The sequence below is a fragment of the Mustela nivalis genome (assembly GCF_964662115.1).
Source record: "Mustela nivalis genome assembly, chromosome: 6".
In the NCBI taxonomy this organism is placed as follows: Eukaryota; Metazoa; Chordata; class Mammalia; order Carnivora; family Mustelidae; genus Mustela; species Mustela nivalis.
This window is the reverse complement of record NC_139025.1, coordinates 16,813,610-16,834,469: the sequence shown is the minus strand read 5'-3', so window position 1 is coordinate 16,834,469 and position 20,860 is coordinate 16,813,610. Positions and strand designations below refer to the sequence as shown.

Here is a 20,860-nt window from a genome sequence, read left to right as displayed (position 1 = left end):
TACTGAATTTTAATGAAGGGCTTTCCAGGCAGGATAAGAGCAGCTCTCAGCTCTCCCCAGGACTGCCCCATGGCCCTGGAGTGGAGCTAGGTCCACAGCTGCCAGCCTGGGTGGGCCGGACCCAAAATGGCATCTAGGAGAGGTGGGCAGGGAGAGTCCCTGTCCTCAGATGACAGGTCTTGGGGGAGAAAGCGAGAAAAACAAAAACAAAAGATGTCTCTGTTTCGAAAGAAGGTTGGGCTCTGCTCCAGATACTGGCACAGTTTGGAAACAGCGATGCTGCTTGGAGGGGCAACGGAGACAGGCAGCTACGTCTCCGAAAGGTCAGAGGGAGTCCCAGGCTCCCCGGGAGAGAGCTTCTGTGGAACGCTCGGGGCTGCCAAACTGGGCCCTGCTGACCAGAACCAGCAGCGAACTGGGGCGGAAGGGAAGGGCACACCTTGGGAGCCCCAGGCCTGGGCTGTGAGAAGAAAGGGGGGGGTGTTGTCAGAAAAGCCCCCCAGACCCCATCGTGAGGAACAAGTCACCTTATCACACCCACTCCTTGCTGTCTCCTCAGCGAAGCCGCCTGCCAGCGTGAAGATGGTGCAGCTTCGCCGACGTAAGCGACACCCCGCCAGGCCCTCCCTGGACCCCGGCAGCTGGCAACCTCCCGGACCCCTGCGCCGAGGTGCTCACAAGGAGATGGATGCTCCGGGCAAATGCTGTGGCCCCTGTGGAGCGAATGGCGTCCAGGAGCAGCACCGTTTGTCTCCCCGAGCCCAGCTTTCCCTCACGCTCCTCAACGGCCGCTGGCGTACCTGTCAGACTCTTTAAAAGCCGCCCTCCTTCACTCTTGATGAATCTTTCCAAGAGGTGCTGGAAAGAAATGGAAGAGATGGCCACAGAAGAAAGTAATTTATGACAACGGAATGATCCCATGTGGTCTACTGAAAATAAGTATTTTTATTACAAAATATTGCATAGAAAAATTCTAAGCTGCTTGCAAGCTTCTCTAGGTTTGGGCTTCTGGCCTTTTCTTCAAGTCCAAAGCAGAAATGACTCTGTGCGGGGAGAGCAGGCTGTGGACCCAGGGCTCAGGGACGCGCGGGCTGTCCCACGGGCTCGTCCTTCTCCGCCTGCAGCAGGTCCCACTCGGTGAGGAGCTCGGAGGATACCTCGGTGTACAGACGGTCCCAGTCCCAGCTGACGTCGTCCTGCCAGAAGAGGTATTGCTGGGTCACAGGAAGGAGGCCTTTTCCCTCTGTCACAGCCGACCTCCCCTGCACCCCCCCCCACCCCACCCCTACCGCCCCGTGCGCCACAGGAAGGCCGCGCTCATGCTGGGGAGCCAGCTGGCCGCAGAAAGGACGCAGCCCGGAAAAGGAGATCCTGTGGCTACTTACCTCTCGGACTTCATGCTCTGGTGCAAGGACTTTGGTGAGGAGCTTCAGGTCGATCTCTCCATCCTGTAAATGCAAACAAACGTGTACACCAACTTGTGCACCCCAGGGGACCTCCGGACAACCATCTCTTGCTAAGTGGGTCAGGGTGTGCGTGGTGGGGCTTCCCAACCCAGACCTACAGAAATGCCTTAAAGAGTAAACATGTGAGGGGACCGCACAGCCACCGAGGGAGGCGGGGCCACCATAACCTCCTGCAGGCTGGGCGTTCTTTGCAGGAAGGTCAACACCAAGAGGGCAGGGCATTACAGCGGCAGATCTATTGGGCCTCAGTGTCTACCAATGCCAGTGGGCAGCCGTGGAGGAGGGTGGGAGCCTGGCCCTGAGAGACACTAGGGTAGGCTGTGTCTAGGGACCCCAGATACCCAAGGACGATGGCCCCGCCAGGTGGCCTCAGAGCCCTGTGGAGGAGAGGCTGCCTGGAGCCTGCCCTCTGACTGAAAACTGTTCCACTCACCAAGGTCTGGAAGGCTGAGTACTTCATGAGGTCATTGTCAAGGTCACGGTAGGTCATCACCCGGTTTACCTGGATGCTGTATGAAAGAGAGAAGGTGAGGTGGAACCCCAGGCGGGACCAGATTCAGGAGAGCCGTGGGGCCACCATCCCCAGAGCCTCCTAGGTAGCTGGGAGGGACCAAAGTAGAAGGACTATGCCTAGCAAAACGGGAGCCCATCACCAGAAACTCCCCCTCTCCACTCAGGGAGCAGCACCACTGTACATGGGATTTGGAATGTATGAATTCACATGTTCTCTGCCTCCCACTAACTTCATGCTCAGTGTACCTGGGAGGGGCGGCCACCTGCAAAGCAAAATCTTCTTCCTGTACTTCTTCCAGATCTGGAATAACAGGGATGTCTGCAAAGAGAAGAGAAGCAAGAGGTCAGCAGGACAGACAGGGAGGGCCCTGGCCTGGCCCACTTCTCGGTGTATAATTTATCGCCTTCAAAGAGCCAGGTGTGGGGCTGTGGGCTGGGAGTAGAATGGGCACTTGGACACAGTCTCTGGCCTCCAGGGGTTCCCAGGCTTGGGCTGTGTGGTCCTGAAGCACAAAGTCAACGACAGACTTCCGAATCCCAGGCCCTACCCCAGCGCCTGCTGGAGGAGAATCTCCTGGGCGGGGCTCAGGATTCTGTACTTTTTCCCAAGATGTCTTTGGCGATCCTGATGTATTCTCCAGGTCTGGAGCTCTTGGAATGGCTCTCCCAAGGGGAGATGCAAAGAAAGGAGAAGAGAGTCCCCAGACTGTGCTCAGGGAAGTCTGTGTTGCAGGAGCCGGTGAATGAGCCCGCCCGGGCCAGAGACAGAGGAACGTGCTGTGACATGACGTGGACGTCACTATGAGTGACTGCCTCATGACCAAGGTCCACACGTGCATTAGCTCATCAGAATTTTTGCCATCATCATAGCTGTCAGGGCCCTGAGCCTGACTCTGAAGGACACTTTACACCTAAGGATATGACGGGCTCCCCCGCGGTGTCCCCGGGAGTCTCCACTTGCCAGATCTGGTAGAATCAACAATGCTGATTCTAAAGATGACACTTCTCTTGTGGTGTCACAGAGATCTCTCCCTTCTTCAAACCCTCTATATGAGGCAGACATGCAGACACAGGAGGACACAGGAGGACACACAAGGCCACTTCTCTTATCAGACGAACAAAGTCATGTGAACGGAGAAGCCAAGAGATAGCAATGTAATGGTGAAGACTTGCTGGAAATGGCCTGTCTTGTCATGGGGACCATCTAACCCCCTAAAGTAGCACTTCCTTTTCCAAATGAGCATCACTGGCTAGAGGCGGGGTTTTGTTTGCTTTAACCCGTTGTGAGTTAAAAAAGAAAAGGGGCCAGGGGAAAAAGGCCACGTGGAAAGAGAGAATCCTAGAATTCCCAATCCAGCTGCAAACAATAAAGGGGGGAAACACCCCAGAGAGGACAGAACAGTGAAGAAACCGTTCATTTTTGCTTCCATGGATTGAATTCAATTTTATTTTTAAGATACGCAGCATCGTTCCAAGAACATCTGGGAAGACCTCTGCCACTTTCGGGCTATTCGTTCTTTAGGCTTTGCCATGGGTCTAGGCCAGCTAAGGCCGAGTATAGAAATGTCAAGGTCGTTTGGTCGTTGCTTCTGACTAGGGAGTTACAGATACTGAACCTGGAGAGAGAGGAAGGAAGTGCACGGGGGAGAGACAGAGACACAGAAAACAAGACCAAGAGAGAAAGAGAGTGGTTAATAAATAATAAAAATAAATAAAAATGAATGAATAAAAATTAATAAAAAGAGATTTAGAAAAGAAATGGCTGATAGGGGAAATAGAGAACACACGCACGCCACCCCCAAAATAATGAACCACGTTCAGCCAGTCCTCTGTCCAGAGAGCAGCTGTGCAGAACTCAGAGTCTCTGTCTCCGTCCTGCTGGGGAATTAGAGAAGGAGTTCTCCAAGATTCTATCTCTTATGCTAATAGGAATTTAGCTTTCTCATTCACTCTGGCTCTGCGTGATTAATACCGTCCATGGTGAGAGCTGCTGACAGGACCGTCCCTGAGCCCGGGCCAAGGGGGGCTCCCAGGCTGCAGAGACGGCGCAGAGCCTACGGCCGGGCAGGGAGGAAGCCGGCTGTGCCACACGCCATCAGCAAGGTGACAGTTTTGGAAGGAGCCAGTTAGCGGCTCCTGTCGCTCCTCGGGTGTGGAGTCCAGCCTGAGATGAATATTCAGAAGGTGGTAAGAGGAGGCCCCACGCTGGGTTTAGAGCTCAGGACGGGGTCTTCCCCAAGTCCCCTTTCCCTCCACAGCACTAGCATTTGGGTCCTGTCAACTCTGCCCAGCGCCTCCCAGCTCGGAGGAACTGCACTTCTGCCCAATGTCCACTCGGACTCCCCGTGGGCTTCCCTCTTCAGCCCCACCCCCTCCTCCAAATGCGCACAAAGGAGTGTGGGACTGGCCCATCTGTGACAGATCAGAGGTCAGCCTGGGCCTTGGCAAAGGGGCCTCTCAGAGTGGCACTGGTGAGGCTGGCCACACAGTGGGATTTCTCTCTAATTGGAAGCCTGGTGCCCAACAGAACCCGGTGAACCGCCTGAGTGGGACAGAGCCAGCGATGACAGCCAGGCCGAGGCGAGCTGGAACATTCCGGTGCAGTGACAGCTTGAGCCATCGCAGCAGAGTGGGGCCGTCCAACTCCCGGCCCCCATGGAACAGGTGGCCAAGGAGCCGGTTTGGGGCAAACTTCAAAGAACTTCACAATTTCACAGTTCTGGTTTCCTACCACGGACAAGGGCTTACGTATATGTAATTTGTTCTTGGAAATTTTCATCTTGCCTCTCTCCCCTTCCCACCTTCCCCTCAACACACATACACACACACACACATCCATGAACAAACCTAGGAAAAGAAAATAAACCTGAGAAATCTGCTTCACCAGACTATCCACGTGGACATTTCAGTTACCGCCGCTTGACCTACATGTCTGGACTGGGGACCCAGGCTGATTCACGATGTCAGACTGAAATCTCAGAATGTGACTAACACAACACTTCTTTGTCAACTGTGCTCAGATTAAAAAAAAAATTTAAATAAAATAAAATAGCATGTGATTTTAACAGCCAGGAAGAGGAACACGGGGGTCTGCTCTCGCTGAAAAGCTACCACTATTTAAAAAAAATTAGGGGCACCTGGGGGGCTCAGTGGGTTAAAGCCTCTGCCTTTGGCTCCGGTCATAATCCCAGGGTCCTAGGACCGAGCCCCGCATTGGACTCTCTACTCAGCGGGGAGCCTGCTTCCTCCTCTCTCTCTGCCTGTCTCTCTGCCTTCTTGTGATCTCTGTCAAATAAATAAATAAAAAATCTTAAAAAAAAATTAATAGTTCCAGGAACTTCATTCTCATTCTGTTCGTGCTACCAAGAGGAAGAACGGGAAGGGAAACAGGGAGTAGGTTAATTATACAGGCAGGACGCCCACACCACGGTTAAGGGCACAGGCTCCGGAGACAGGGAGGCTGGCTTTCAATCCTGGCTTCCCCTTTACCAGCTGCGTGAATTTAGGCTCTCCGTGCCTCAGCTGCTTCATGTGTAAAACGGGGATCATAATTACACCCACCTCACATGGTCACCGTAAGTATGAAATGCAATCGTCTTTATAAAATACCCATCACTGTGTTCAGTGCGTAATTAACAGATAAAGTGTTGAGCCTGGGCGAAACTATATGGCTCTACTTTCATCTTCTCCTTTAGTTTAGCCCAGTTTGCAGGCGAGAACAGTGAGGCTCAGCAGAGGAGGCAGCTTCATGACCTGAGATCATCGATAATGGACAGTGCTGGGCTTCCAGCTCTGTCCTACTGTAACCCGTGAGCTCATCCTCCCCACCCACTGTGCTTTCTTCGCCGAGGGATGAGCCTGGGCAGCTGTTCCTCTGCCTGAGACTCATGGTCCCCAGTCCTGGGTACTTCTCTTGATTCCAATCAGCACAAACCACTGAAATACCCTCCCTCCCCCTATGCTCCTACTTGCTACTTCCCTCCAGCAAAGCCCCATGGAACAGAATGGAGAGAGCGCACTGATGCCAGAGCCCCGTTGCCCATGTCTTAACTCACTCAGCCTCCTGGAGGTGACGGAGTGCCTCAAACAGTCTGAGGAAAGGGGAGCAAGGCGGGAGGGCTAGGATGCCTCCAGGGCCACGGGAGTGGGTGCCCTCCTCCTCCAGCTCAGCCCCGCAGGCAGGCAGCGCCTCCTCGCCCAGACCGCCCCCACCCCTCCCACGTGCCACCACGTGCTTCTATCCTTCCCAGCTCTGACCCCTTCAACGCCACGGGTTTTCTTTGCTCTCTGCACTTCTCCCTGCCTCTTCTGTTAGCCGTGTCTCCTGCTGGCTCAACCTGCCTTTCTGCCCTCTTTGTCAACCGGTTAGCCACACGGTGGGGAAACCGCATTTGCTTGCTTGTCTATTCATTCACTCAGTCCTTCCTTCAAGGAGCACTGATGGAGCGTCGCTACTTGCAGGTGCGAAGCTCACGGGGCCAGTGACAACAGCAAAGGAAACACAGTCCCTGTCTTCACGGGGCACCGGAAAAAAACGGGGCTGAAACAACTAATTGTCTTATGTTCAAAAGGTAAAATATCATATGTGATAATAATTCAGATGCTACAGATAAGTTTAAAGTGAAAAATTTCCTCGTCTTCTATGAGCCCCAGTCTGTCTCCCTAGAGGTGCTATTAACAATTTCTCCTATATATTTACCGAAAAGAACGCATGCCTCCCGCAGCACGGATGTCCTTTAAAGAATGTCTGCAAAGGGGATCGCTTTACACATGTAATCTTCTGCAACTTGCTTTCTCTTTCCTCATCAGTACACTGATAGATGTCATTCTTTTAAATGACCACCTAGTATTCTGCTGAACTGGTGCCTCCTGGTGCATTTAATCCGGTTCAGAGAAGACCTCATTTAAGAACTTTGGAAGAGGGGCTGGGGAGTTGGGAAAGGTCTCTGAATTAGGGACGATATAGCTCAAAGCCAAAGAATAGACAGGATTACACCAGGCAGGGATGGCATTGGCAAAGGCACTATGAGGTAAGAAGTAACTTGCAACACTGCAGAAACTGGAACAAGGCCAGTGGGGTCGACACAGGGGCCCCGGGGAGAGCGGCATGGGGTGAGGCAGGAGAGAGCGCACCTGATGCCAGGTGAGGAAGGCCCCGCACCAACCAGCCAGGAAACATGGACTGGGTGCTTGCTCTATGCAAGACCCCTTCTGGGGCGCTTCAGGGGAAACCAACATTGATGACGCATGGCAACACTGCAAAGGGAAAACTACACATAAAGAAATAGTAATCATAAAAGCAGAATCAGGAAAATGTACATCCCTTCCTTTGTAGAATCACCTTGGAATCCAACAGGCAGAATTCAGAGCTTTCTACTTTGGCTTTCCATTATAGTTTATTTAGGGCCACGGGGTTAACCTCACCACCCTGTAACAGGTAGAGTAAGTGAAATTTGCCCTACATCTGTCCCCTATATGGTGAACTAGCTGAGGGCGAAAAGCACATCCCAGTCACTGTCTTCCCAAGGACCATCAAACCGAAGAAGAGCCAAACAGAACTGAATGGACAGACGCCCCTCGCATCTGAAAGTCCCACACAGGGAAGGGCCAGTCCCACCTTCTCTGGATCGTTCCAATTATGGTGTAAGTGCTACCGAGCCTTAAAAGTTGCCTGAGTAGGATTCATTTAATAAACAACCAAGCACAATCCTTGGATAATGCCTGGATGTGATAACATCACAGCAAAGGTTCTGCCTCCCTTGACAGCAGCAAGGCCTAGCTGGGAAGGGCCTGGGCACACGCAAGAAACAACGGATGAGCCAGCACAAAGTTACAGGGGAGGAGTCATTCAAATTCGGTCCATATGGACCACTGGGCTTTCGTCCTGAGGCTGGGTCACACTGCTCTTTGCCAACTTCCCAATGTTTTCTTTCTTCTTGGGATTTCTGGAGTGCCCCTCCTGTATCACTCCACTTTCTGGAAGCCCCCAGGAAAGGTTTATTAATATACAACAACAGTAAGAACTTACTTCCAAGAGAGAGACTGCCAAATGGGAAACTCATTATGATGCCAGAGTGCTAGTCTGCCAACAGATCTGCCCCAACAAACCGACTACCAGACGAAACCACAGAATGAAGGGGTGCTGATATAAATAACAGAAGTACATGGGAACACCTGTAGGATAGACTACAACTGGTTTCAAAGATGTGAGAAGCTGCCATTTGCCCTGAAATACATTCGTTATGGATAATATCATCATACACGCACACTAAAAAGCTAACTATCCAGTAAAGTCCCAGAGGGCTCCTTTTCAGCCCCTGTGGCCTGACAGTAAGAGGCCAGCCTGCCTCTTCCAATAAAGCGGGCTCCAGATCTCCGTGATGATTCGGAGATAGCCCGCATTCAAACCCACATGTTGTTGCCCTGTTTTGGTACAACCGGAAGAGAAAGTGATTTTTGAAGACCGGACTCAGCATGCAGGGGTACCCTTGAGTACACCCTGAGTGTGACTCGGACTCTTTACCTGGAGCATCACTCTGAATTCTGCAAGAAGGAGAGAACAAAGGAGGCCCCCTAATCTGGACCCTGGGTCCCCCAGGGAGCCTTACCTCTCTGTGTCCCTTGAGGGTCTACTCTTTGCTGACTTTCTTGGTTGGGGATTTCTGAATGGGATTTCCTGGTTGTAACCACAAGGGTTTCTGGAGAGCTACAGAAAGTCTCTTCTTTTTTTTTTTTTTTTTAAGATTTTATTTATTTATTTGACAGACAGAGATCACAAGTAGGCAGAGAGGCAGAGAGAGAGAGAAGGAAGCAGGCTCCCTGCTGAGCAGAGAGCCCGATGTAGGACTCGATCCCACAACCCCGAGATCATGACCTGAGCCGAAGGCAGCGGCTTAACCCACTGAGCCACCCAGGCGCCCCCAGAAAGTCTCTTCTATACTCAAGCACTTTCTCGCCTTGACACCTTAGTAAAGGATCCAAGCGTTTGGCCTACCTGGCAAGTTCGTCCATGTTCCTTCTGATGACCTCTCACTCTGTCCTCTAACTAAGCTCCCCAGGGCAAAGTCCCTGCTTGGCTACAGACACTCTCTTCCCAGAGCTGCTTTCCCGCGCAGTGACCTTTCCCACTTACAAAGCATCCACGGGCTCTTAACGGCCCACATCCACCGTCCATAGCCAAGTTCAATAACCAATCCACATGAAAGGAATCTAGACATACTGCTTAAGGACACCGCAGGAAGAGTGGTCCACACAACCCCTAATTCTGTGCCCAAAGTTAAAAGACCTCAGCAGAGCCCGAAAGCGAAACAATGTCCATGTTTTTGGGAGATGGCAACTTTAGACCAGAGATCATTATGATTTTTCTCTGCAGCTGCAAAACTTTGTTTTACTGAATGCTGTTACCTTCTGCATCACGTATGGGGAATTTTAAACAGGCAAATGGAAGAAGGTCTGATTGAAGATGAAGTTAAGTGAAAGAAATTGGTCTCATTTAGCACATGACAGGATTCATCTGTGTTCCCAAGTCCACTGAGGTGGCATCATGGGCATTCCATATTCATGAGCTGCTGCGACACTGTGTCCCCTCATTTACAAAGAGCCGTGTTCAGCAAATTCTGTCCCTGTGGACACACCGTGCATTTCATGGTCTTGTCAGAGAGACATCAAACGCTCCAGTAACCAAATACCAGAAAATGGCTTTAATTAGCGGATCTCAATCGTATAAATAATTTTTTTTCTAAGTGAAAAAATGGAGAATTTTTGAAAAGAGAGAAGAAAAGGGGAAAGCAGTAGGCAACAGGCTTCAAACACCCGAAGGAACAAGAGAAAGAGCCGGTCTCAGAGGAACTCCTGAGCACGCCTGGGCCCTGCAACCATCCGTCCCTCGCACTCCCCAAGTCAGGGTTTGAGGGGCAAAAACACGTCTGCAGGTCCCTGGCAGGTCCGCTGTGTGAAGACTTTTCCCTGTGACCACCTGATCGAAACCAGGCCCCGCCTGGAATCGCTACTGGCAGGGGAGGAGAGAGGCAGCGGACACGGCAGGCAGGCCGGGGAAAGGGGTCTGGAAACTGGGATCCTGGCTAGAGACCCACACCGCAAACGCTGAGGAACAGGCACGGCGGAGCCAGTGTCTACTCTGGAGCAGTGCACGAGCAGGTCCCCGAGGAAGTGTGTGACAGACCGAAAGAAAAGGTGCCCCATCCTGGGGTGCCAGCTTGGGGGGGGGGTGCTGGGGTAGAGGGATGTTCATTTGTGTCCCGCAGGTTGAAATGCTTCTGTGTTCCTGCCCAACTGCATCTCTCTAAATGTTGCCAGGGAAGGAGATCACAGACCTTAAGATTGGAATAGCTGATTGTTCCTCATGGCCCTCCAAGCTGTGGTGACTCTCATGGCTGACGATGGTTTGACGAGGAAGGTTTGGACTGACTTAGTTTCTGGGATCAGCTGGGCCTCCATATGCTGTGGTGCTGGCTGGACCACGGGCAGAGAAGGGGCTTTGCTAAGAGTGGCAATCCAGCACATGGTAGATTATGGTGTGTGACAGCCTGACCTCCTCATATGACCCCCAGAGGGATTAGTTAGGATGTATCTGAAGGAGCCAGGAATGCAACACCCCAGAATGAGATTTTCCACATCTCCTCACCCAAGGGCACTGAGTGCTTGGAAGAATCATCATCAGCAACGCAAAAAGTCCTCAACCAGGATTGAGCCTTTGGAGCTATTCAAAGGTGGCGCTCGCGAGAGAACCAACAAGGCTCGCATGGCCCAACAAGGGTTCTCTATAGAGAAAGATCCCATTCAGCCCAGGAGCCCAACACTGAGAGGACTCCACTGCCACCTGTGAGGTGGCCTCTAGGGAATGTCACACCACGGGTCGCTGGCGGTTGAAGGAAATGAACAAGGAAGAGGAATGCTCTCTACCACTCAAACAGCTCTCAGAGCTTGCTGGCGGTTCCAGCTTTGATCTGCACAGATGTGTTAAGGACAAGGAGGGGTAAAGGACTTTGAAAGTGATGAGCAAAAAGTGGCTGAAAGGAATGGAGACTGAGGAACTTTCCACTCTTCAATAAGGCCCAAGATGAGCAAGACAGCATTAACGTGACACGGAGCGCCTTCTCCGAGCCGCCCGTGGAAGCGCGGATGTAAGAAACCAGGCATATCTGATTCTATTTCATCCTCTTCGTGTTACACTGAAAAAAACAAGACAAACTACACCGCTTTTATTCTAAATCCTTAGGTTTTGTATTTTTCCTTATATATATTTATTAAAAAAATGCTACTTTGATCGGTGCCACCCGTGACACTCCCACATACGGAACGCTTCTGAGCGGTTCCCTCCGCGCGAGGCCACTGCTGGTGACAGCCAGCTGGTTTTGATCACAGCCATTCCGAATCGGATTTTCATAAGATAGATGAGGAGTCTTAGTGCTGCTCTCGCTCTTATCAGATGAGAAACAGAGGGGGAGGGGGAGAACGGGTCCTGAGGGAACAGCGCAACAATCAAGGGCTGTGTGGTTCTTTCTCTGTCCCTCCACTGCTGCAATTTTCAAAGGCGTTTGCCTCGGGCACTTTTAAATGATGGTGTCTCAATTCTGTAATCATCTTTCAAGAGCTTTCTCTTAAAGGGTCTTTTAGGTAAACCTAGTCCGTCAACCACACTTATGGACTCAGGAATCACATTCCCAGTCTGTGTCCTCCTGTGTGTATATATAGACGAGAACACACGCACATACACACTCATGCACACACGGACTCCACATCTGTGAACTTTTGGAAAACTGGGAGACCCTAACGCTGAAGAGGAAGATCTACCATGTGGCCACATCAAATTCTTCTCTTGCTAGGGTAAGACAGTCCCCGTTACCTCGCCCCTCGATTTCCACTAGACCTAACCCTTCTTTAGAAACGAATTTCCCCGTGTGATGTGTCAGAAGGAAAAGACTTCTCCAAGTGATGGCTAAGAGGGGCACCGAGTCCAACCTCCAAGCACAGGCTGTCCCTTCCTATTTCACCTCAGTGACACACCTGGCTGTCAGACTTCAAACCTGGGCCACCCACTTGGGAGAAGAGTCTCCCGCTATCCCAGGGCACAACGGGCTGGGTGTTCGCTTATAGACACTATTTGGAACAACTCCACGGCACTGACTTCTTACACGCAGAGAACAGAGTGCCGATGCGGAGTCTCCCTCTTTTCAAAGAGGCATCCTAGAAAACGGAGCCCCTATTCCTTTCTAGGCAGATAAAACCCCAAGTCATCTACCAGCTCCCTGGGGGAAGTGGTTCTCACCAAAGCGGGCCTGTCTGCTGTGTGCAGGGCCCCCGATTCCTCCCTCGTCCACTCCCTTCGCACCTGTGGGATGTACCCGGGCCTCTCCCCGAACGCTGGAACACTCCTCCACTGGTCTTGTGAAACTAAATGGGATTAGCGCTGCCCTATCATGAGCCTGTCTTCTGTATTCATCCAGGATGGAACCCAGGGAGTTACAGAATAAATACCCTGATCTCTAGAACGATTTCAGGGAGATTTAGGTCTCTTTTACTTTTGTCAGTGCTTAATGTTGGATGATTTATTGTTAATCACATCCCTCCAAGCTGACGATAGCATGACAGAATGCTGACGGAGCAGTCTGTGTGTGTGTGTGCGTGTGTCTGTGTCTGTGTGTCTGTGTGTTCCTGAAGGGGTGGGACTACAGCCTGCCTCATTTAAAACAGGTGTGCACCCACGGCACCTGGCTTTCGTTTGCATTCCCCATTCTGTCTCTTCAGATGGGGACACACAAGTAAGCTGTGCACATGAACAAAGCAAATGGAACCCAGAAAGGTTCGTGATGATACGTTTGGCAAGTCTGGCATGACCAGAGATTTCAAGGCACCACTAGTGGGGTAAAGCACTGAGTCCCGGCTGTGCCAAGAGAGCAACAGATCTGGTCAAGATGTTGGGCTACGCCTTGTAGCTGGACTGGGGCAGGGCGGGGGAGTAAAGTAAAACAGGACTGGGCTGACAAAGCAGAACTAAAATCTGCTCAAAGCCCAACTCAGCTCTCAAAAGCCCTCCTGACATTCTGCCTTTTGGGAAGGCCAGAAGAATGCAGCCAAGCCAGTCTCTCCCATATTTGGTGAGTTAAATAATTCTAAGTATCTCTTCTTCCTATCGACTCTTACATATCTATTCTTTCATGGCATATACTTTGCCTACAGTAGGATCATGGGACCTTGAATCACCTCCTGCAAAAAACTAAGTAAATAACAGCTGTGGCTGCATTAAAGAAACTTCTGGCAAGTCCTTCCTTGGTGTCTCCCTAACTCTGGGGACCAGCACTGGCCACACCCATACTGGAGAATAGAGAAGTCAGCCCTGTGACCTTGAGAGTCTATATCTATTAATGCTCCTTTTTCTCTTATGCCCATTAGAATATATCTCATGATGTATTAAAAAAAAATTTAAAAACCACCCCTTCTGTCACATCTGCTCACAGCAGTGTCTTCCCAAATATTCCAGCCATAGTTATGGCCTACGGCTTGAGCACGCCACATCTCTTGTTTAGTCACTGTAATAAAAATGCTTTCACTCCAGTGTAATTAACATGCACAGATTCCACCTGTGGCTCCATGACGACTCCAGCTCACACCGAGACCCAGTTCAACCCCCTTCCCCACCACCCCCACCCCCCGCGGGGGCTCTTCCATGTCCTAGGCATGCCTGTGGTGTCAATCCTTCTCCTGGGCTGCGCCTCAGAGGGGGCAGGCCGTGGGAGAGCTACCAGCACAGCCCTTCAGGCCCAGCTGGATGCCTGTGGGGCCTTGGTTCTCACCAACTTCCCAAACTGTCCAGCCTCACAGTGCTCCCTGCGTCAGCCCAGTGACACTCCCTCCTCGTGCCCTGAGGCAGGCTCTCCTCTCTGGAAGACTCAGCAGAGGCACCAGACACCTTCATGGCTTTGCTAGAAAGCGAAGCATAACGAGAGAGAGGGGAACGGTCAAACCTGAGGATTCTGCCTCCCGTCACGGGCCTGGTCTCATTGGCTTTTGCCTGTCAGCTGGGGGATGCCGGCAGGTGAGACGTGACAGCAAGAGGGCCGGCAGAGCCCAGGACAGGGCTGGTCTGAGAACTGGGGTGGGAGGGAAAATGCCACGGGGTGGGGGAGCTAGAAAAAGGAGGGGGGTCCAGCTTCCTCAATAAGCAGGGTTGAAAACCCCCGCCGATACTTTTACGAGGAGGAGGGCTGTGACAGCAGAGTGCTCGGGAGTCACAGGGACATCTAAATTCCAGCTGTGCTGCCTTATAAGAGCGACCAGCTCGATGTTTAGGAATATGGCATGCGGATCGTTAAACATAAGCATCATCAATGACTAAGTTATGTACTCTTCGAGCTAGAGACATTGTATTCAAAACACAGGCAATCAACTGTTGAAACTGAGCACTTCCTGAATTTTATACTTTACTTTACCCATGCTCCTGCAATTCTTTACCTCTATGGTGCCTGTGTGGCAGAAATCTGATACACTGCTGAGCTCCAGGCCATCTCTTCCCGGCTGAGCCGGGAAGATCTCTTCCGGGATCAGTGATGTCCTGGCAGAGCCGGGAAGATCTCTTCCGGGATCAGTGATGTCCTGGTGGAGCCCAAGACCACTGGCAAACATGACCAATGAGACTCGCTTCCCCTGGAGAGCCGGTTGTTGGACATTCACCAGGACATCCCTGCCTCTTAGCCATGTGACTTCTGTGAGTGACTTCCCTTCACAAGGCTTCGATTTCCTCTTGTGCACAGGGGTGATAATCACAGTGTCTCCTCCAAGAACTGCTGGGAGGGTTACTGCAGGTGACGCGGTGCAGGGGCCTGGCTCACACTGAACACAAACATTAACTGTCAATACCGTTTCCTACAATAACGACTTCTTTCTCCAATCTGTCACCCAGTATCTTGTAAGCAGAACAAAGCACAGATACAACTGATGGGACAGCTAACCCCTGCACCAGCAAGTCCCACCCCGTCCCACGCCTCTTCTGGGCTGAATATGTAACAGCTCCTGCTCCTGTATGTGTTGGGGGAGGGTGGGAAGGCATAGGTTTAGAAAGACCTTAGAATCCACTCCTAGTGACTCTGAACCTAGAAAAAAAAAAAAAATTTTTTTTTTTTAAAGTAGGCTCCATCCCGGGGCACCTGGGTGGCTCAGTGGGTTAAAGCCTCTGCCTTCAGCTCAGGTCATGATCCCAGGGTCCTGGGATGGAGCCCCACATCGGGCTCTCTGCTCAGCAGGGAGCCTACTTCCCTTCCTCTCTCTCTGCCTGCCTCTCGGCCTACTTGTGATCTCTGTCTGTCAAATAAATTAAAAAAAAAAAATAAAATAAAGTAGGCTCCATCCCTAGTGTAGAGCCCAATGCGGGGCCTGAACTCATGACCCTGAGATCAAGACCTGAGTTGTGATCAGACGCTTAACTTGCTGAGCCACCCAGTGCCCCAAAACAAACTGATTTTAAGGAACATTATTTCATCAAAAAATTAGTGCTGGTTAGAATAGTTTTAAAAGATTAGGGAAGCAAAGGAAAACTAGGTTTGGGGACAATCTAAGAAGTCAAGTCCCATACGCTGAACGCCGACTTAATGGAACATTCTTATGAAGCGAGAGAAAGGAACTGAGATGTCAGGGTTCCAATTTATCTGTACTTAAAGAATTCTCTCCACTTTCTCTTTCTCCCCATTAAAGCTGTGTAGGCTCAGAGTGACTTCACAGTTCGCAGGATAAGGGAGGGAGGGCATGGTGGGAAGATTAAGCACGGAGTGAAAAAGAGCCCAAAAGAGAGTTAGAAAGCCCAGAGCTGGTGATGCCCAGGGAGAGGGGAAGACAGAGGCAAGGGAGCGACAGCCCTCTACAGATGGCATTTTTCTAATTCCACTGACAGTCCAGCATCTCGCATCTCATCCAGCCTCATTGTTTGGCTGTTTTCAGCCACTTTTACCTATTTTCCCTGTTGACATGGATAGAAAATTGAGCAATTACCCTTAAACTCAGAGCTCTCAGATCATCCAGATTGCTACACTTACAGAATTAAGTCCCCAATTGCCCCTGGCTAGAAGTGGCTCAACTCAGCTTGGTCCTTTAGGAATTAAACACTTTTTGGCTGGCCATAAGGATTTATTATTCCTAAGGCTTTGAGGTATTCGATTCTGTCAAAACTGGGCCTGAGTTTCAAAGAGCACAGCCCTCTCTGGTGGGAATGGGATGCCCAAGAGGGGCAGAGAGCGGCTGGGAAGAGATGGTGAGCATTGCACCCATGGTCCTGTGGCACGCCAAAATGCAACGGTTAAATGCAAGAAAGAGCCAATCCTTTTTTTTTTTTTTTTTTAAAGCTCCTGTTTTCAGAGACTTTCTACTTTTGAAAGACATCTTTGGGACTCACAGGTTCTTTCCTAACTTGACTTTCACTCTCAGATGAACTATTTGAAAGGCAAGTCCGTATCTAACTGTGTTTCCAGAAGTTGCTTCAACCTGAATACTATTCATCTTTCTTAAAGACAGGGAAGTGCTCCTCTCCCATTTGTGTGCTTCTCAAACCTCATCTCAAAGCTTTGCGTTCTACCCAGAGTTCACTTTCTGAGAGCTGGACTTTAGAGCTGGAAGAGGCCACAAAGGACTGGAAACACTCCTGGAGTTGGAGAGCTGACAAGATTTTGCATGTGCTGTCTCCTCTTCCGGGCCCCCTCCCCGGCCCCCCAACTCATATCCCCCTCTCAGGGCAGCTTCACCCCCCCTTCAGGCTGAGGTATAAAAACCACTGCTGCAGAGCAGCCTTCCCTCATCACCCGATCCAAGTCGGGTCTCCACGCCATTCTCTCTCAGAGCACCCATGCCCCACCTTCAGTGGGCTCAATCACTCCTTGTCCTTCCTTTTTTCGTTGTGTGACCATTTGTTTAGTCCCCAGTTCCCCCACTAGGCTGGAAGCAGTATGAGGGCAAAGACTAAGAATGGTTTCTTCTACATCATATCCCCAACACCCAGCCCTAAGCATCACATAGTAGGTGTTCAATAAATGGTCGTGAAATGAACCAATGAAGGGAAATGACTTGCCCAAAGTCACTTGTAGAGGCTGCATTCAACCCCATCCCAGATCTGATGCTCTTTCTTCTAACACCATACAACCTTCCATGACAAAAGAAGTCTGAAGACCTTAGTGCCCATCAGAAACTTGATTCCAGGAACAGGGATGGATAACTGTGCCACCAAAGGATGGTCGTCTAAGGAAAGATGAGTGTGGCTGTCCAACAGTTTTGGAACCCTGCAGTCTTCTGGGGGATCTGGCTGTCCATCCTTCTCAGCTGTTCCAGTTGTGACTCCCAACTTCCTGAAGCTCGTGTCAACTCAAGCTGTGGGTGATTCCCCTGAGAATCAGCAAATCAGATGACTGGCCATCTCTAGACTTCATGAAAGGCAGTTTATGTGGGACGTTTACTTCCTGTAGCTGAGAATGGACCAGAACCAGGGCTTTCCTCTGCAGAACCTGCTTCTCTTGTGGTTACCGAAATTCCCTGTTCATTCTCCGCATGGAGTCTCTCCGCCTGCCAGGTCTCACCCACAAGGCCCTTCGCTTTCTTCTTCACCTGGTCAAAGGCTGCCTGGCCTTTAGGACCCACTGCTCGTTCTTCCTTCCTCCTGAAGCACCCTCAGCCCACAGGGATCGCTTTGTTGCCTGAATTGTGGCCCTTACTAACGTGAATCACAAACACAGCAACCGCCTCCGGCTGCCTCTGCCACCCGGTATACTGTGTCTTCGCCCCTTAACTCCATGCTTTCCGTCTCCGTGTTCTGTCTCCCCAGCAATGTTGCGTTCCTGCAGAGCACAGCCCTACAAAGCCTCATGGAGCACTTGCAGGTCGCTTCCCACTGGCCTCATCCAACTGGCAGATGCATTTTATGCTGCTTACGAGCAGATTTTTAAAAATGCAGTCATTTTTTGAAATACGAATGTGAAAAATTTCAGGCGGCGCCATCTCCTCTCTAAGTTTACCACAGGCCCAGCTGTTCTTTACTGCCTCACACTTCTGCTGTTTCCTGTGTGTGTGGTATCTGCCTGGCTCCTTGAGGTGTACGAGCTTGTGGACCGCCATGGCCTTGCAAAGGGTCCCACGAAGTACCTTCTAGTTAACCAACAGACTCTGAAACCACCTCTAAATGTCACACACCTTATCCTAAAAGCCTTTTCCTTCTTCTACTTTTCTGTTCTCTCTCCTTGGAAGCCTGAGGCATGTATGGCGGGGAGGAAGTGTTTCTCTTCTCTCCCTGGGCATCCTCCCCACCAAAGGAGAGTTTGTACCACGAGTGAAGACTAGGAGGCTGGATGCTGAGAAACAGATCTGAGAGATGGGGTTACTGAAAGTTCCCTACAGAAGACGGGGAGGGAGAAGAGGGGGTTATTTCTCACTACATCAGAGTCTCTGGGAGGGCCAGGGCTGTTTTACTTGCCACCATCTCCAACATCTGGAGCAGTTGTGGCCACAGGGGGCGCTGTCCAACACCTGCTAGCTTTCCGCAGTAAAATTAACTAGAAGGCACGGGGTAGAAGAGACCACCTGTCTGAAGAAGGCCCTAGTCCTTGGCTTCTCATTTCTATTCCCCCAGATACATTCTCTTTTGGGATTGCTTGCCCAGCCAGCCCTACCAAGTATAGGGAAACTAGCAGCCCGTTCCCAGTGGACAGCGCTCTTCGCACTGACAACCTCGAAGAACCTGGGTATGACTTTATTACGCATCAGTAGGTTCCCTCAAAGGCGCCCAAAGATCTGCTTAATACCATTGCTGAATGAGACTCCATGGATGATTCTGAGCAATCATTCACGGAGCGTCCACACCCACTGGTTATTCCAAGTTCAAAGGAGAAGCCTTCGCTAGCCAACCAAGTAATTCTCTGAGCAAAGATAATTCTAGAAACTAGTTATATGTAACATATGATTCCTACCGCATAATGGATTCTAAACATTCACGTATAGTGAAATGGACGAAGTCGGGTGTGAAGTGTAACATATGAACTGATTTTTCCATTAAAGGACTCAGGCATAACTACACGGAAAACAGATTTATGCCGGGGAAGAGGCATCCCTCCTAGAAGGTAAAATCAAGTGCACTCTGACGAAGGGTTTTATGCGTCAAACCTCCAGAGCCAAAATAAAGGCCAAATCACTAATTTCACACTTCAAGTTTATGAAGGGGAAAAAAAATACTAGGTGGTGTTCTCTGAAAATAGATATCTTTCTTCTCTCCTTCCTTAATGGAATTGTATTAAGCATCCCATCAATCATGCTAGGTACTCTGTGCTACAAACGTGAGAGCTGACATTAACATGAGACACCTGTGGAAGGAGATGCCAGCATAGCTGAGGGTAATACCATTTGCTATAGCCCCAAGGCCAAGAGCAAGGACTCTGGGGGCAAGATCTGTGTTCAAATCCCAGTGCTGCACCGGGTGGCATCGGTGGTGAGGTGGTGAGCAGAGATGCCTTCCAAGTGTTGTCACTTACTGTGTGACCTTCGGCAAGGTTATTTTTCTTGTTAAAATGGGGATAATGAACGATCCAAATAAATGAATGAACACCAGGTGAATACATCACCAAAATGTGGGATGTCCATACACCAGAATATTACTCATAAATAGATGGAACAGACTAATGGCATAGACAAAAACCTAGATAAACTCAGTCATTACAATGAGTGAAAAAAGGCCAGACACAAAAGCATATGTACATACGTTTCAACTTAAATGAAAGTTCCAGAAAATGCAAACCACTGCATAGTGACAACAAACAGTAGTTGCCGGGAGACAGGGACAGGGGAAGGACGGACTGGAGAGGGGCATGAGAAATCTGGGTCACAGGGTGATGGAAATGTTCTATATGGTGACTGTGGCGGCGGTTTCCCAGGCATATACATCTGTCAAAACTCAAATGCTATGCTTTAAATGGATTCGGTTTATTGTATGTAAGTTAGGCCTCAATAAAGTTGATTTTTAAAAACTTTTCCATAGTTTGAGAACTAAGCGAGTCTGATGATGAGTGGTAACAGCATGTGGTAGGAGGCAGAGTGGTCTCTTGTGGGTAAAAAGACCAGAGTTCCCCGGAGTCCTGCTCTTTTGTGTAATGATCTCAAAGCTTCGATGCTGTAACACGACCAGTGAGGGGCTCACACAAGATGGCCAGCAGAGTTGCCACCACAGCAGCTGGCACTAGCTTATGCTGAGACACATCTAGAATGTGTGTATACTCCGGCACTTGGAAGATTTTGGTGGAACATTTAACAGTTACTCCTTGAGAGACGCTTGGGTGGCTCAGTGGGTTAAAGTTTCTGCCTTCAGCTCGGGTCATGATCCCAGGGTTTGAGCCCCACATCTGCTGAGCAGAGAGCCTACTTCCTTCTCTCTCTCTGCCTATTTCCTCTGCCTACTTGTGATCTCTGTCTGTCAAATAAATAGATAAAATCTTTAAAAAAATTAAACAAAAGTTACCCTTGAAATGTAGCATTTTCACACATTGAAAATAGTGGAAAAAGGAGGATTTCACTCTGCTGAAGGGTAAGAAAGAGGTTTAAGGTAGGGTAGGGAAAGGCCTGAAGAAGATACTAGCTGAGAGAACCTTCTGGAGACCCTGAATGTAATGAGTATCTCAGAGTGGGCAGTGGCATCATTGCCCCGCACCAGCAGCTCTGTCGATGTCCAGCAGGGCCCCTGCCTCCTTGAGCCCTTTGGCACATCCTTGTGGATGGTTAGCCCATCGTCCCCCGTGACCAGTGGCTGAAGCAACAGTCTGTGAGGATGGGCGGATCGAAAGTGTAGGCAGCACCAGTAATCACTGAGCCACCGCAGGTCAGCACCGGCCCGGGGCCTCCCGGAGACC

General features: G+C 50.4%; 1 protein-coding gene across 1 annotated transcript in view; it reads right to left on the bottom strand.

Annotated features, from left to right (window-relative positions):
• Positions 1 to 922: 922 nt before the first annotated feature.
• IFT43 (intraflagellar transport 43) overlaps positions 923 to 20,860 on the bottom strand; it is an 80,920-nt gene continuing 60,982 nt past the window's right edge. Inside the window, exons 6-9 of the mRNA XM_082733633.1 lie at positions 2,226 to 2,298; positions 1,900 to 1,975; positions 1,386 to 1,448; positions 923 to 1,196 (exon numbers count right to left, since the gene is read on the bottom strand). Of these exons, the coding sequence (XP_082589759.1) occupies positions 1,077 to 1,196; positions 1,386 to 1,448; positions 1,900 to 1,975; positions 2,226 to 2,298 (332 nt within the window). The 3' untranslated portion in view covers positions 923 to 1,076. The remainder of the gene's footprint in view (positions 1,197 to 1,385; positions 1,449 to 1,899; positions 1,976 to 2,225; positions 2,299 to 20,860) is intronic.